We start from the raw sequence: 15,852 nt of genomic DNA on the forward strand, positions 1-15,852 counted from the left end.
GAGTTTTTTATTTTATTCGTACATATGTTTCGCCAATTTTTTAAAACTTTTTTCCATTTTTGGTCATTATAACTATGATAATAATCGTTTCCAATTACCTTTTCACTAAAATTGGTTTTTTTAAAAAAATGTTAAACTTTTAATATTGCATATATTTCAGCTAACATTTATTCCGATTGAAGACTAATCGCTAGATCAACTTTTTACACAGCTAATTTTTCTGCTAAACTCAATAATTTCCTTTACAGTTCTTTTCCTTTTCTACATAAATAAATTTCGAAAACGATAATGATGGCAAAGAATAAAATGAGAAATTTGATATATATATATATGCCAAATTAGAAATAAGGGATCATTAATTTTTTAAGTCTTATTATTGGTTTTTGTTGTTTTTTTTTTTAAAGGTAGTGGAAATGGAATAGTTCCTCTATAAAAGGTAGTGTCCATTGATTGTTCCATCTTTTGAAGCAACAGATTCAGAGTGATTCAACGTGAAAACGAGCCACCCATGAATAAATCACAAATTCCTTCAGTTCGTCTCAAGGTGCAAGTATACTTAGAACGGGGCGGACTGTAATAATAAATGAAATAAGAATTAATAACGGATTCATGTCCATAAAAATTAGTTTTCGGTCATTTAAACCATTAAAATACCTGAGTCGTATCAATGGATGAGCTTGATTGGTATTCTGAGTCGCTGCAAATGAACAAAGACAATATGCTACATTATTAATTTATGTTTAATTGAAAACAAAAACTAAAAACATGAAAACAAAAATAGTTGTACCTACATTCAAGCCAATCTTCATCGAAATTACGTTTCCTTTGGATGAGTGAGGGTCGATAGCCGAGAAGAGTTTCGGCTGTAATTCGTCTTTCTTCTGCATCTTCGTCATCGTCGTCTACTTTGATGCGTTTTGAGTCTGGTTCAACAATGATGTCATCGTTTTTAACCTCGATACGTTCTGGCTTTCGACGGCGACCCGGTCTTCGATTTCCGATCGCATTAGTCTTAGACTCTGGTTGGCTTGCCGAAGCTGTACTGGATTGACTTGCCAACGTTGAAGTTTGTGATTCATTCACATCGCTATCTGTCTCATTTTCATCGGCGATTATTCTCCGTTCTACCTCTCCATCAGTGGTAACCAATCGTACGTCAATTTTTTTATATAAGGCATTCAATCGAAGCGTATGATTTTTCGAATTATCTTCCACTTTACTCGTACCTAGAGTTGATCAGAAGAAAAGAATGGGATAATCAATGAGTAATGGAGCAGAATGGAAAATGAATCGAAGGAATGGATCAGAAATTGTAGAGTAATGGAATAGGAATTTTTAAGTAAGTATGCCTTTACTCGTACCTTCGCGTATTGTATCGCATTTTCGTACAGTTAAAATTACTGACTCTTTACCAAACACATCCAGTAAATCATCTCGCGTCACATACGAAAAAAATTCGTTCGATGGACTTTTTCTAGCCTGTTTATAATTTTCTCTCATCGCTTTGCACAATCTATCTAAATCCTCTTCAGTCTCACGCAAATGATTGAGTCTAGCTTGCATTGATGACACTTTATTACTCAATACGCTCATGTCACCATCCTTGACAACACCTCTAAAATAATAATAACAAAAATATAATAATAAATCCATCTGATTTTCATAACAAACATAAAATATATGAAATAAAATCGACATTTATTATTACCTCCATTGTACACTATTTTTGCTTTTCTTTTGAATGAGACCGATTCCCTCAAGTACATTCGTAATATCGTATATTCGACGTTTTTGGCTTACGTTCAATATTTCGGCTGCCTAAATTCAATAAAAAAGCAAAATTCTTACATGAATTTTCGAAAAAACAATCGACAAAAAATGTTGTCATCGCAAAAATGCTGTTTGCAAATATTTCGTGGAAAAAAGATTTTAACAAAACTCGCGCTCATAGTTTTGTCAAAAAAGAAAACATGTCGTCTGTGACTGTAAAAAGGGCGCAAAATACACTTGCTATAACACATCTTTATAACCAATTTGAATAAATAACCACAACATATCACACCGAATATATGTGAAAATGGACTTTTTTTATGACTTTTTCATGTTTTAATTTAAATTTCACCAAACTACTTGTGTATTTATTGAACACTTACAGTTTTCAAGTCTAATATTCCATTTTTCGATGACAATAGCAATGATACGAATTTACGTGTTAACAAACTAAGCGATTTTTCATTGCGTTTGCCATCGATAAATGCATCCGATTCTGGGCTTTCCATTTTTATATAATATTTTGAATTGCCCGCAATCAATTCGATTTTTGTTATTTCTTTTAACAATTGATTTTAAAAACTGAAAAGAAACGCGCTTGATGGGTATCTATGAATTCGTTTAGTTATCAAACAAGAGAACTAATGAAATGATTTTCACAGCCGCGCCATTTGGGTTGCCAATAATATGACAGAACAGCTTTGTATTGCCAGCGCACAATCACTACGTACGTAATATCCGCAACGATGCTTACGTAGTGTGGTACGTGATTCGTAATGTGTGTTTACTTCTTTTGATATGTATATTTGCGTTGTACGAAATTCAATTTTTGAAATTTTGGAATATCTAACGAAAATGACTTTTTTTGGCGAAAATAATTTTTGTGCTATTAATTATTTCACAATACTTCTCTAAAAATGCATCAGAATACAATGATTGAGATCACAGATACGATTTAAATAAAAACCGTTTCTCGCTTCGTACAAAAATGGAAAGAAATGGTGGAATATAGCCAAAAATGTATTACTTTTAGGTTTATAAATGTTAATATTCTATGTCGGTAGAATATTTTTCAAATTGATGTTTTTTCTGAATGACACAATTCGTTTTTCCTGGAACCAGTATAGGAAAAAAAATAATGATTTTAAATTTTTCAAATCAGATGAAGGGAGCAGCACATTTAAAAAAAGTCGTTAAAGAAATGGAGGAAATCAAGGAAAAGACTTTGTTACCATTATCAAGTATTGCGTTAGCTCTTGCATAAATGCCAGGATGTGTTCCCATAAGTTTCACAAATATTGATGAAGGTAGAATCAAGTTTTTGAGCGATGTTTTCCAGATTATATCGGGATAATATTTTTTCTTATTTTAAAACAGTTTTCTTCTAAATAATAATAAAAAAAAAAACATTTAAAAAGTGAGATACTAAAATCAACCCACCCGTTCTTATAAGCATCATAAAGCCTGTCATCGAAATAAATTGAGGCACAGATGAATTTGTTTATTCCAAAATTTTATTACGGTTCGCTAAAAATTAATTCCTTCTAATAAAAAGGCGGGCAACATTTTCGAAACGTTTGCCCAAGTATAATGCAATTTCCAGAGTCTTATTAATCTTAATTAAATGAGTAATTAAATAGTTAAACACTAAAAGAATTCCAAACGAAGTGACACTAGTCGCTTTGCTCGTATCTTTGTTTCATCATTCGTTTAATATAAGACCGATAATCATCGCCAGGCACGAAACTTGTTGATTTAGAGCCCAATCCAGCGCTGCGTGCTCTACTTTCCGCCTGTAAACAAACACAAGATTTTCATATTTATGTTCATACAGATGATTGTGAAATATTCAAATTTAAAGTTGCTTTTTACTCACTTCAATAATGTTTGTTCTTCCTTGATTACTCTTTCCCAGTCCTTGACCCTCTGACCATCCCATTTTCTGAAGCAGTCTATTACCAACATTCGACTGATCAATAGGCACATTCGCCAGATTGGAAGTGGTTTGCTTTTGCATTTGAGCCGTTTGTTTTCGTATTTCTTTTTCAAATCGTTCGCGAGATCGATTAGGTGGTGGAGGATCCACCTCGCCGTATTTCAGACGGCGTTCTTTAGCTCTGTCTCTGTACGCCATGCCATTTCCGCTTGCACGTTCATTTTGTGCATTTAAATTGAGCTTTTGTAGATTTTCTTTGTGCAAATTTGACATTTTCAGATGCTTGTTCAGAATCTCTAGAGACTGGAATGCGCGTTTACACAACAAACACGTCAATTTGGAAAAATCAACTAAGTCCTTTTCGCTAAGAGATCCACCATTTCCATTTGGTCCACTTTGATCCGCTTCATTATCCGAATCAGAGGCATACGGCAGTAATTTATTGAGTGCTTTACCGGCACCGGCATCCAACGAAGGTTTCATGCGTGTTTCACGATTTTCCATTATTGTAAAACCAACATCGGCATAACCATTTCCAATTCGTTGCAACGGTGCTTGACGACTACTCGATGGTTGAACGATTGGCTCTTCAATAGCTTGCATCGGCTGAAATGCATTCTCTTTCTTTTGATTCAATTGTTTTGCCCATCGTTCCATGTCTTTTACAATTTTCTTTGCCACTTTCACTTTGTCTTGTTTTGGATCGTTCCGTTTGCTATCGCTGTCTTTGCTATTGTCTTCATTTCCATCTGTCGCTTGAGCATTTGATCCATTTGATGATGCGACTGCTGCCGTTGTACTATTTAAAGCACTTTTATCACCATAACATGCGGACATTGAATCCGTATTATTCGCTCCGGCATCCGATTGTGATGCTAGCACATAGGTCTGTGAATCTTGATCCCAGTAGAGATACTTTGCAATTTCACTATTGTAATAATATTGTGAATTGGCATCATAGTATAAACCAGTTGTTGGATCGTAATAATAGCCAGATGTGTCATCGTATTGGTACTGTGTACTGTCCGGAGTTGCTAAATGAAATAAATAAAATAAATAATAAATAAATAAAATGCCATAAAATTGTGAGAAAAAAATCGTTTGGTAAAATCTTAAGGGTCACTTACGATATTTCCGATTATCCTGTCCATTTGGTATTTGTAGTGCGGCGGCGGCAACAGATTGCGCTTGAGAAATTTTCTCGTACTGTTTGTGTTGTTTCCGTTGAATGGCTGACAGTGCAACAGCCGCTCCTGAATTGGCTGTCTCCCCGATTTGACTTATTGTCGGTATGTTGCTATATTGCCCGCTATTTATCTGCTCCGTGTAATAGTCCGTATAGTATTTATAATAGTGTTCCTGTTCGGCAGCATTTTTAGCATAAACCGAAGCACTGTATTCGGCCAAACGTGGTACATCGGCTAAAGTATACTGCGATTTGCTACTTTGCATCGAATCCAGATGGGATTTGCCACTGTTTTGGCGCGAATGAATTTGTCGATTATCGGAATCAACACAGTACGTTATGATAATCTCTCGATTGTCAATATTCAATGGAGGCTCAAGTGACTTTAATGCGTTATGCGTATTCATCGAATCGACAAGATTATCGAAAAATAAATAACAAATTCCGCGAGATGTGGATGTGAGCGGGTCACGACAGATGAGTATCTTGGAAATTTTTGAAACAAGCGTCGGAATGACATCTTGCATTGAGGTTAATACTCCTTCCTCATTTGTTAATACATCCAGATTTCGTAGCATGATTTCTATACATAGAAATAACTCGAGTTAGAACAATAATTGAATTGGATTGATATCACTTACTTTTCGTCAAAATATTGCTAACTTCATCGCTTCCCTCGCCACCTTTTTCGCTTTCTTCCCGCGATGCGCTACATTTGAAGCAATTATCACGACGCTTGAAATTGAAGACACCACACTGAAATATACACGATGAAAATCATAAATACGTTTTTTTTTATTGATAGTCGATTAACTCTAGAATTACTCGTTTCTCACTTACTTTTGCACAATACCAATCGGTTAGGATTTTATCATGACCGCTCGATTCCTTAGACACACTGTACTGCATAATGGCACGGTATTGATCTTGAATCATGAGCACACCCTATCACAGAAAAGAGAAATGAGAAAATACACAATTGAATTAGTAAATGTGGCTCTTAGGACAACTGAATCGTTGATCTCCATTTAAATAGATAAAGATGCATAAATCTATTCTGCGTATCATCGGGTCATTTTTTTCCATTTGAGAAAAAAACGTTTGTTTTCGTACTAAATATAAATCTTTGTGCGCTCCACGTGAAGCGAACAAAGTTCATTTCGAATCGATTTGCTGCGAAGTTTAGAAATAAATGCTTTTGTTTATACTTTAATTGTTGCAATGTAGTTTTAAAAAAATAATCAAGTCTCTACGAAAACATCTGAACGATTTTTTTTGAAAAAGAGTTTTCTTTTTTTTCAATCACAAATTCCGATTTAGTCGCAATAGAGTGTGAATATGGACAATGATCTAAAACAAAAACGATATGACTAGAGCTGAATTAAAATCGTTTGCATGACAATAAATGTCCATTGATATCATGTAATCAAGGAGAAACCTTTCGAAATGCAATTAAAATTAGACCAATTTAAATTTCATTTCAATCGATTTGATAGTTATTTGTCATTGCCACGATTTTTTTTTCTTCATCACTTCATTTTTGGTTCTATGCAGATTTCGATAAAAGCTAATGGCACTTTTCTCATGTCTATATTTTTTTGGTTGTTGATGTAAAAAGAGAAAAAAAAACTTTTTCCTTGGTCGCACACAACATTTCACTTTTGATCAGTATCAGTTCGAGGCGCAATCGAGTAGATCATTGACACATTCGAGTTGTATCACATCACACTACGTTTCACAATCAAATATTTCATTTCTTTTCTTTTTTTTTCTTCAAATATTTGGAGCGTGTGTGTGCGTTTGTGGAATAGGAGTCTGTTTTGTGATTGCTTGAACTGCGCCAGATACCTGTTTATATTCCATCCAGCGAGTTGCTTCCTCTTCAGTATTAAACTCCACAAAAGCAAAACCACGTGATGTACCTAAACGTCGTGGAGAAGAGAGCAAAAGAAAGACACAAAAATATACGATATCAATACCTCCAACAAAAAAAATAAAAATGTTGCATCAAAATTGAGACGATTGAGATTGAGAGATTTTGACTTAATTCACACTAGTGAGTGACGTTTTGCTAGTCGTCGATACGATGCACTTTCGATTTGATTGAAGCGAGCCTGTTACACATTTGAATCGAATGCCGATATAAATGACCAACCGACTTAGACGTCTTCACTGTCATTTCATTGTGCCCAGATTTTTGTATCCTTATACTTACACTTTAGAAGCCGATAAATTGATAATACATTAGATGTATTCAATTTTCTTTCAACGATTCCCAATTTCAAATTTAAATAACAGAAAATGGCAAAAACAACGGAAAGGCGACTTTCGAAACCAAGTTTTAACCAAAGCAATGCAATTCACTTAAAAATCACTAACTCTTTATAAATAGAATGAATTGGATAACTACCTGTCTTTCGTTTTCGAATCAGACGAATCGACTGAGGTTGAATGCCACACATATGAAGATCCGCATTAATCTGCAATTTAACAAAAATAGAAAATTAAAAGGTTGAAAATAATCCGATTTTCCGAATAAAAACTGGCTTTCAATGGTATACATACATCCGCTTCAGTCAGGTGTTTGGCAAGACCAAGAACGATGATTTTGTTGCTGGGCGTTTGATTACGATAATTGACATGCTCACTAAACACAACAATTCAAGCAAATTCAATCAATATTTAAGTGGTTTAAAAATGTAGTCGACACTTACTTGCTATAGCTGTCGTTGCTTGATTCCGATGAAGCTCTTCCACGAAAATTGTATCGATCTCTGTCTCTGCGATCACGCCTATTGTATCTATCTCTATCATCGTAATTTTGATCACAATTGTCACGATACGAATCTGGACTTGGAGGACCTCGACGATAAATTCTCTCTCTACTTAATGAACGACTGTATCGTCTACGTCGATCACTACATTAGGCATCATTCAACCATTTTCAAACAAACAAATCATAGCCGAATTTGTTTTGTGTTTTTTTGTGATGAAGGGAGAGAGAAAAGAATTAGTTGCGAAACACACTGTCTTGCCTACACCAAGTTTTTCATTTTGCTCATTGTTTTTTTTATTTTTTTTTATTTTGCTAGAGAAAATGAATTAGTAAATTCATTCAAACCGTGATCTAGATCTTGAACGACTATGTCTTCTGCGGCGACCATAACGCCTACCATCTAATTGGTCCGGGCTTCGCGAATCTGTGCCAAGAGAATAAAAATAAAATAATTTGTATGTGCATGAATAATCGAATACAGTCATTTTCACGTATATGTATAATGAGAATGGCACGAGTGCATGTAATTTCGAATAAAATGGCTTTACATGCACTGAACTATCAGAGAAAGGCCATACAAAAACACTAATATTATTGGTCGTCATGTGAACTATGCGTATGTATCTACAATACAATACAATACAATACATATAACATTATATTGAAGTACGACACCAAGAGAAATAAAAAAATGGAATTTATCTTTTAATCTATTTGTGGACGGCGCTTTTCACAATGTTATGTATAACATAACATTAATACTTAAATAGAAGTAATTTGAGTTGATTTTATCGCAAAAAATTATGAAATTTAATTCTGGAGCATATCCACTATAGAGAGAAAAAAAATATGGCGAACGTAGTTATGTCGAAGAAATATTCCAGTGTAACTTACGTCGATCCATTTTTGTTTAATTTGTCTCAATTTGATTTTACTGTCTAAATATCTTTCGAATTCCACCGCACGAATAGGATTGTTTTATTTAAATGCACAAATATTTATTTTATCATCACACTTTGAAAAATAAACATGAGATACAATTTTTATTATATGTTGGAGAAAATTTTCTGGCAAACTCATTCGTTTTGCTGTTTCTTTGTGAATGACTCGAACTACGTAGTAAATACGGCTGTCAAAAGTGAAACTAAACGTTTATGTGAGGTTCACGTATATGTGTATATGTTACATTTTTAATGTATTTTACGTTTCGATTCAGAGTCGCCACCGTAGCAAATACGAAATACGAAATGAATGTATGATTTTTTTTATTTCCATTGGTTTTGAATTGAATTTTCCATAGTTTTCCATGATACTTCAAAGTTGAAAAAAAGGGAAAACTTCTACATTTTAAATAGAATATGATTCTGATTTTTGCCTGTCATATCATATTCAGCTGTTTGAAGAATATATGACTTGATTTTTTATTTATTTGAATGTTCTTTCTGAACAGGTTATCATGGTGGTGGTCTGATGTTTGAAAAATGTAAATGTTGCACTGAAATTTTCTGTATTTTTGAAATCAGATACCATAAAATTTCAGTTTAAGATGAAGTTTGGAACCGATTTTGTTGAAAATAAATGTGAAAAGATATTTATAAGTTTTTCCACCGGTATGCTCATTATGAAAAGTTTCACAAATCTAACCTTTTAATATGCTTCTAAACATATGCTTTTAATGAGCAACGTTGTTCAATGATCTGTTTCCCAAAATGATATTTTGAGCAATCCACGCACGTGTATCTAAATTTAAACTTAATATAAAGGGGTCAAAGATGAAATTAACATATTTGTCTGAAATAAATTCTATTTGATTTTCTATTTGAAAATAAATATTCCATAATTTGGGCTAGAGCATAGCAAAACGAATGATTAACGTGATTTTCTTCGTAAAATCAATACATAAGATTTTGAAGCATGCATAGAAAAAATGTCTGAATTTAAGTCAAATGAATCGCTTACTCCGTTTATAATTTGAATGATTTCAACCGAATTTGTTTCAAAAGCATGTAATTGTTAAATATAGAGATTGTATGCATGGTTTCAAATGTACTCTATAAATCGATTTAATGTTAGCAGCGTAGCGAACATGAAATACGAATAAAATAGACGTACTCAATACGCCGCTGTTTACCAATTCTTTGGCAATGCAATACAAGACGCAATTGCGAACAGAGTAGAAACCAAAAGAATGGTTATTATTGTATACAAAACGAACAGTAAATGATATCATGCGTGTTTTGATTATACAATAGACTATATAAAAGCCGTTTGCCTTCCGCATGATCATCCGGGCAATTCTTGGAATGTAAAACTCCAAAAAATGTTTATGAATTTCGATATTTTTCTAGAAGCCTTGAAAAAAAAATTCAATGTTCACTTCACATTTCTCTGATTAAATCGTGGAATACTGCGCTCTCAAAAAGTCATAAATTTCATGTTTTAATGACAACATATAGACTGTTGTCGATTCAAAAGAATCAAATGTCTTTATGTCTTGCAATGTAAACGATTGGTTTCGGCACTTGATGATTGAAAAGGATCGCAACACAATAAAAGCAAGACAAACGAAAACTGCCTCGGTGCTGTGAAGCACATCCACAATACATTGAACATTTGTGCTTCGACCGTGTATACAGTCACATTTCGAATTTGTTTGTACACAAATAGCCGTAACATCAAGTTGCATAAACTGAACCCGCATTCGTATCGGTGTGTTGTTGCCAATTGTTTTAACAAATGCACACATATAAAGCCGCTCAAATTAGCCTCTAGCGCAAAACGGACTGTGTATCTCGTTCATTTACTTTTTGGTCGCTGACGAGACAAGCAGTGTATTTCAATAATATCGACGCTTTGGAATTAGCAACGAAGAAAATATAACAAACTCAAGTAAGTAAATCAATGCCATTTTTATTAAATTTTCAAATATATCGGGAAAAATATTGATAATATCGCAGTCGCCTTTTTACGGTCTTTTTTTTAATAAAAAAGAAAATTCAAAAATCAAATGCATTTTTCAAGTCAATTGTTTGTGGTCATTAAATGTATATCGTCAGAAAACACGTAAAAACGGGAAAAGTGTGATTTTCTTCTTAAATTTCATTAAATCAATTGTTTTTTTGTGGTGAAACTTTTAAAAAATTCATATTTTCGGCGAAATTTTGTACAAAATTCATGTATTTCCACGTGTTTGTTCATCGTCTGACGAGCATAACGGAACCATTGATCGAACAATGCACACTCCATTTAGCGCTTAAAATGAATTGAACCATTTCTAATGGCACATGATTTGAAGCAAGCACAAGTCTTGGTGAAATGAGATTGAAAAAATCATAAAAAACGTGTTGTGTTGTGTTTGGCTACAAAGTTTTTTTTGTCAACGCACATTTGCGTAACCATAGTATGTTCGAGATTGTCGTGTAAAAATTGATTCCTCTTAAATTGTGTACCGAATCGGTGTTTGTCGGCCATTTTTGATCTATAAAAAAAAATTGAAATCTCGTCGGAGGTATCCATAAACGTTTGCATTGATATGTCTCGATTTACCAAACTTCCAAGAAATCATTCAATGTTGTCGGCTGATGCTATGCACCGTCAGCACAACGGTTTATATTTGATTATATTCGTTCGGTGTGTTTGACATTTACGAAATAATATTTCGTAATGTTTTTTAGAATCACTGACATTTGTATCCACTTGTTAATACTGAATACATCTGTCAAACAGAATTTGATGGTGATTTTTGATAAAATTATTACATTATTATTATAAAGAAAAAAAAAAAGACTTTTTTCTTTCAAAAAAGCAAGAATACACATACATACTGATGAGCAAATTTATACAATTTTCAGACATGGCTGATGAATGGGATGATGAAGTTGTTGTGAGTATTTTATTTAAGTTGATTGGAGGAGTGTTGATATTTTATAGATTCTGATGGTTTTTTGGTTTTTTTTTTATTTTCATTTCAATTTAGCCGGCAACAAAGCCAATAACCAATGTAAATACGGCAAAGTACAAACAGAGCCAAAATGATGGTTGGGATGACGATTCATCTGCTCCAGCAAAACCAACCAACAATAATCGCAGTCAAGGTAAATTAAATTTTTGTTGTTGTTATTAATTCATTGCCATTGAAATATTCTAAATGCTTTTGTTTTATCAATTCAGGCTACTCAAATTCGAAGACAAATGACGACGGTTGGAACGATGATCCAAAGCCGAACAACCGAAGCAACAATAACGGTAAATATTGTTTTATAATTTGATTTTTCAACAATTTATCTTGAAATTGGAAATGTGAATGTTCTTCCATCATCGAGCTATATTAAACGATCTTTAGTATTCACTTGAAAAAGTTTTGATGATTGAGTTTTTGAATTTTAAAACATTTTGTTTTTTCCATCGCTAAAAACAAATTAGGTTGGTCTGGTGGTGCCAAGAAAGAAGATGACGGCTGGAACGATGAACCAGCCCAGAGCAAAAGCAATGGTAAGCGATTATCTGATGATTGGGGTGTGGACACACCTAATAGTAAAGTATCCCGTTTGTCAAACGGTAAAGACCGGTTGTATAAGGAATGGTTGACCATATTTTGCTTGAACAATTCGCCCTTTTGTTTAGTAATTTGGATTAGCTTTTTGCAGACAATATATTGAATTAACTGGTCAGTTGAGCTGACAGTACGTTAGCCAGCTAAATGGACCAAAACAATAGAAGTTATTGTTATAATGAACAATCACTTCTATTAAAACAAGAAAAGTGATTCATCATTAAAACAATAACGTCTATTGTTTTAGCCCATTTAGCTGGCTAACGTACTGTCAGCTCAACTGACCAGTTAGTTCAATATATTGTCTGGCTTTTTGTATTGCCCTCTTGTAATTCACCATTTTAATTCGTTTTTCGTCTATTTTATTCTAATTTTAGGCTGGAATGGTGGAAAGAGCAGTAACGACGATGGTAAGGGAATCAATTTATTTCATACAATTTTAAGACAATTTATTGAGTGCTCGTGATGTCATTCAATTTGTTCGGATAAATCAATTGCACTTTTATTGTTTTGTTTCAGGATGGGGTAATGACAACGACTCATCGACCAAGAAACCATTTGGCAACCGAAGTAACAATGGTAAGTTTCAGTGATAAGTCTGTTAGAATAAATTGGCAATGAATTTGATGCGTCATTTCAATTCGTTTGTGATTCATTTAGATCGTGGTCCACGCAAACCCGATTGGATTTGCAGCGAATGTAGTGCAAAGGTTTTCGGTTCAAGAAGCAGCTGCTTCAAATGTAATGCTGATAAGGGAGATTCAAAAGATGCACCAGATGATGGAAACTCGCGAGGCGGTCGGCCTAGCGACTGGATTTGCAGCGAATGTAGTGCAAAGGTGTTCGGCTCAAGAAGCAGCTGCTTCAAATGTAATGCTGATAAGGGGGATTCAAAAGATGCACCACCAGATGATGGAAACTCGCGAGGTGGTCGGCCTAGTGACTGGATTTGCAATGACTGCAATGCCAGAGTCTTTGGTAATAAAACATCGTGCTTTAAGTGTAACGCCGACAAAGGTGACTCGAAAGACGCACCTCCAGATGATGGCAAATCTTCCCGAGGCGGTCGCGCGAAGGATTGGATCTGCGACAATTGCCAAGCAAAGGTGTATGGCTCTAAAACAACATGTTTTAAGTGTCAATCAGATAAAGGCGATTCAAAGGACGCCCCAGAAGATGGCGATGATAGCAAGTCTGGAGATGGTGGTGGTCGCAGCGGTGGCCGTCCAGGTGATTGGACATGCACTTGTGGTGTTTCTAACTATGCATCGCGAAGCGAATGTTTCAAGTGCAACGAAGCAAAACCAGAAGGTGCCGGCGGCGGTGATGCCAAATTCAACAATGAGGTAAATATTCGCATTAATTTCATACTTTTTCATTTTTTATAAAATGTTTTCTTGAATTTTTACTTGTCTATTGAATTGAATTCAATTTAAATCTTGTTTTTTTTTGTCTTTCAATTTGCACAGGCAAACAAGGAATTTTATATTCCAACCGAAATTCAGGAAGGCGACTTGTTCAGCGCTGGTATCTCGAGCGGAATAAATTTCGCAAAGTATAAGGACATCCCTGTCAAGGTGACAGATAGTGTGCGCAATCAGGCACCGAAGCCGGCATCGTCGTTCAAGGAATGTGGTTTAAATGATTTCTTGTTGAGCAACATTGAGAGATCGGGCTACACCGTACCAACACCGATTCAACAAAATGCCATTCCAATCATCAAGGCCGGACGTGATTTGATGGCTTGTGCTCAAACCGGTAGCGGTAAAACTGCTGCCTTTTTGCTACCAATGATTAACGCACTGTAAGTAACGCAAAAATATTTATGAATTTTTATAAAAACCAGATTAGTAAATGAATTTGTTTCATCGTAGAATGGCTGACAATGCTCCGCTGAATATTGGTCGGCCATATGTTGTCATCGTGACGCCAACTCGTGAATTGTGCACACAGATTTATAATGAAGCACGTAAATTTGCCCAAGGCAGCATCATCAAGTGTTGTCAAATATATGGTGGAACTGCAACCCGACACCAGAACACCAACATTAACGTAAGTAATTGATTCATTTTAAATTCAATTTGAAATATACCTGATATTTGGCAAAATCGAGTTAATTCAATGGAAATCATCAAATATAATGTATTCAATGATAAAATGATGAAAAAAAAAATGAAACTAAAGTTATGAAATTTAATTTTTTTTTTCAATAACTAGAACGGTTGCCACATTTTGGTTGCAACGCCAGGACGTTTGAAGGATTTTTGTGACAAGACATACATCACCTTTGAAAATTTGCAATATTTCGTACTTGATGAAGCCGATCGTATGCTTGACATGGGTTTTGCACCAGCCGTCGAAGAAATTATGCGAATGCCATCGATGCCAGCAACTGGCAAACGTCAGACGCTCATGTTTTCGGCAACATTCCCCAATGACATCCAACGTTTGGCCGGAAAATACTTGCACGAGTATGTTTTCTTGACCGTTGGTATCGTTGGCGGTGCATGTCAGGACGTCGAACAAACCATTTATCAGGTGACCAAGTTTGAAAAACGTAACAAACTAATGGAACTTTTGAATGCCGAAGATCCAAAAGGAACAATGGTTTTCGTTGAAACCAAGCGTACCGCTGACTTTTTGGCGTCCTTTTTGTCCGAATCGGAACATCCGACAACATCCATTCACGGCGATCGAAAGCAATCGCAGCGTGAAGAGGCTCTTGCCGATTTTAAATCGGGCAAGATGAAGGTCATTATCGCTACTAGCGTTGCTGCACGTGGTTTGGGTATGTATTTACTTATTTATCGTTTGTCAATATCAATTGATTATGCTCATATTTTGTTTTCGTTTCATTTGAAAGATATTCCAAAAGTGCGTCATGTCATTAACTATGACATTCCAAAAAGTATTGATGACTATGTGCACCGCATTGGTCGTACTGGCCGTGTCGGAAATGTTGGCAAAGCCACATCGTTCTTTGATGCCGAGCAAGTATGTATCTCAGTCTTTTTCGTTTTGAACTCATTCAGTCAGTTGAAAACTAGAATCAAAAATGAACTTTTGTCATGGTTTCCTTTTTAGGACTCGGAAATCGTGTCAGACTTAGTTAAAATTTTGGAAAATGCCAAGCAAACAGTTCCAGAATTTTTGGCAAGTGGTGGTGGCGGCGGCGGTGGCGGTAACTCCAGCTCAGGATTTGGCGGTACTGATTTCCGTAGTAAATCAGCAGCTCCCCCCGCACACGGAGGCGGCGGCGATGATGAAGAATGGTAGACAGTATTCATTCAAGGAAAACTTCTGTCAAAAAACAACGCAAGTGCCTCTGCAAAAAAAAAACAAATTTACTTTTATTCTTACTATATTTGTGAATCTCACAGATTTAGTGATTAATATCACATTATTATAAATCTAGACATATTTTTTTATAATCGTTAATTTTTAAAAAAAAAAAAAAAAAAACAAATACCATTTAAGACATACGCTATGAAAGTGTACTTAAAAAAAATTATGATTAAAATTAGAATATGAAATTCTATAAAACGTATTAGTGTGAAATCAAAAAAGGGACAGTTGAGTTTTCATTCAAAAGATTTTCTTTCAGCGCCACCTAGTGTAATTCGAACCATCAT

The 15,852-nt window shown here is 34.8% G+C and overlaps 3 protein-coding genes across 5 annotated transcripts; 1 reads left to right on the top strand and 2 right to left on the bottom strand.

Annotated features, from left to right (window-relative positions):
• Positions 1-23: 23 nt before the first annotated feature.
• LOC116337941 (transcription factor E2F5) lies at positions 24-2,438 on the bottom strand. Of its 2 annotated transcripts, none has more exons than XM_031762920.1 (6): positions 2,154-2,438; positions 1,709-1,818; positions 1,362-1,615; positions 792-1,226; positions 655-697; positions 24-571 (listed from the first exon to the last, which is right to left on the bottom strand). In XM_031762920.1, exons 1-6 carry the CDS (start codon positions 2,277-2,279, stop codon positions 487-489), a joined length of 1,053 nt encoding a protein of 350 aa, XP_031618780.1. In that variant the 5' UTR covers positions 2,280-2,438; the 3' UTR covers positions 24-486. The 2 variants fall into 2 exon arrangements, with proteins under 2 accessions (XP_031618780.1, XP_031618781.1); XM_031762921.1 differs by having other exon boundaries at positions 788-1,226.
• An 828-nt stretch (positions 2,439-3,266) lies between these two features.
• Positions 3,267-8,792, bottom strand: LOC116338060 (RNA-binding protein 5-like). The gene is made up of 11 exons (XM_031763111.1): positions 8,563-8,792; positions 8,014-8,092; positions 7,607-7,810; positions 7,458-7,539; positions 7,303-7,372; positions 6,741-6,814; positions 5,733-5,837; positions 5,534-5,648; positions 4,834-5,475; positions 3,647-4,740; positions 3,267-3,563 (listed from the first exon to the last, which is right to left on the bottom strand). Exons 1-11 carry the CDS (start codon positions 8,570-8,572, stop codon positions 3,444-3,446), a joined length of 2,595 nt encoding a protein of 864 aa, XP_031618971.1. The 5' UTR covers positions 8,573-8,792; the 3' UTR covers positions 3,267-3,443.
• A 1,652-nt stretch (positions 8,793-10,444) lies between these two features.
• Positions 10,445-15,786, top strand: LOC116338119 (ATP-dependent RNA helicase vasa). 2 transcript variants are annotated; one of them, XM_031763192.1, is made up of 13 exons: positions 10,445-10,557; positions 11,520-11,551; positions 11,645-11,762; positions 11,839-11,913; positions 12,091-12,159; positions 12,598-12,630; positions 12,740-12,799; positions 12,881-13,566; positions 13,690-14,024; positions 14,095-14,272; positions 14,438-15,008; positions 15,084-15,214; positions 15,305-15,786. In XM_031763192.1, the coding sequence occupies exons 2-13, from the start codon at positions 11,522-11,524 to the stop codon at positions 15,494-15,496; spliced, it is 2,478 nt and encodes an 825-aa protein (XP_031619052.1). In that variant the 5' UTR covers positions 10,445-10,557; positions 11,520-11,521; the 3' UTR covers positions 15,497-15,786. The 2 variants fall into 2 exon arrangements, with proteins under 2 accessions (XP_031619052.1, XP_031619053.1); XM_031763193.1 differs by lacking the exon at positions 10,445-10,557 and adding an exon at positions 11,344-11,403.
• The last annotated feature ends 66 nt before the right edge of the window (positions 15,787-15,852 follow it).

This window comes from Contarinia nasturtii, unplaced genomic scaffold, assembly GCF_009176525.2.
Source record: "Contarinia nasturtii isolate CC-2019 unplaced genomic scaffold, AAFC_CNas_1.1 Cnas_scaffold_350, whole genome shotgun sequence".
Classification (NCBI taxonomy): Eukaryota; Metazoa; Arthropoda; class Insecta; order Diptera; family Cecidomyiidae; genus Contarinia; species Contarinia nasturtii.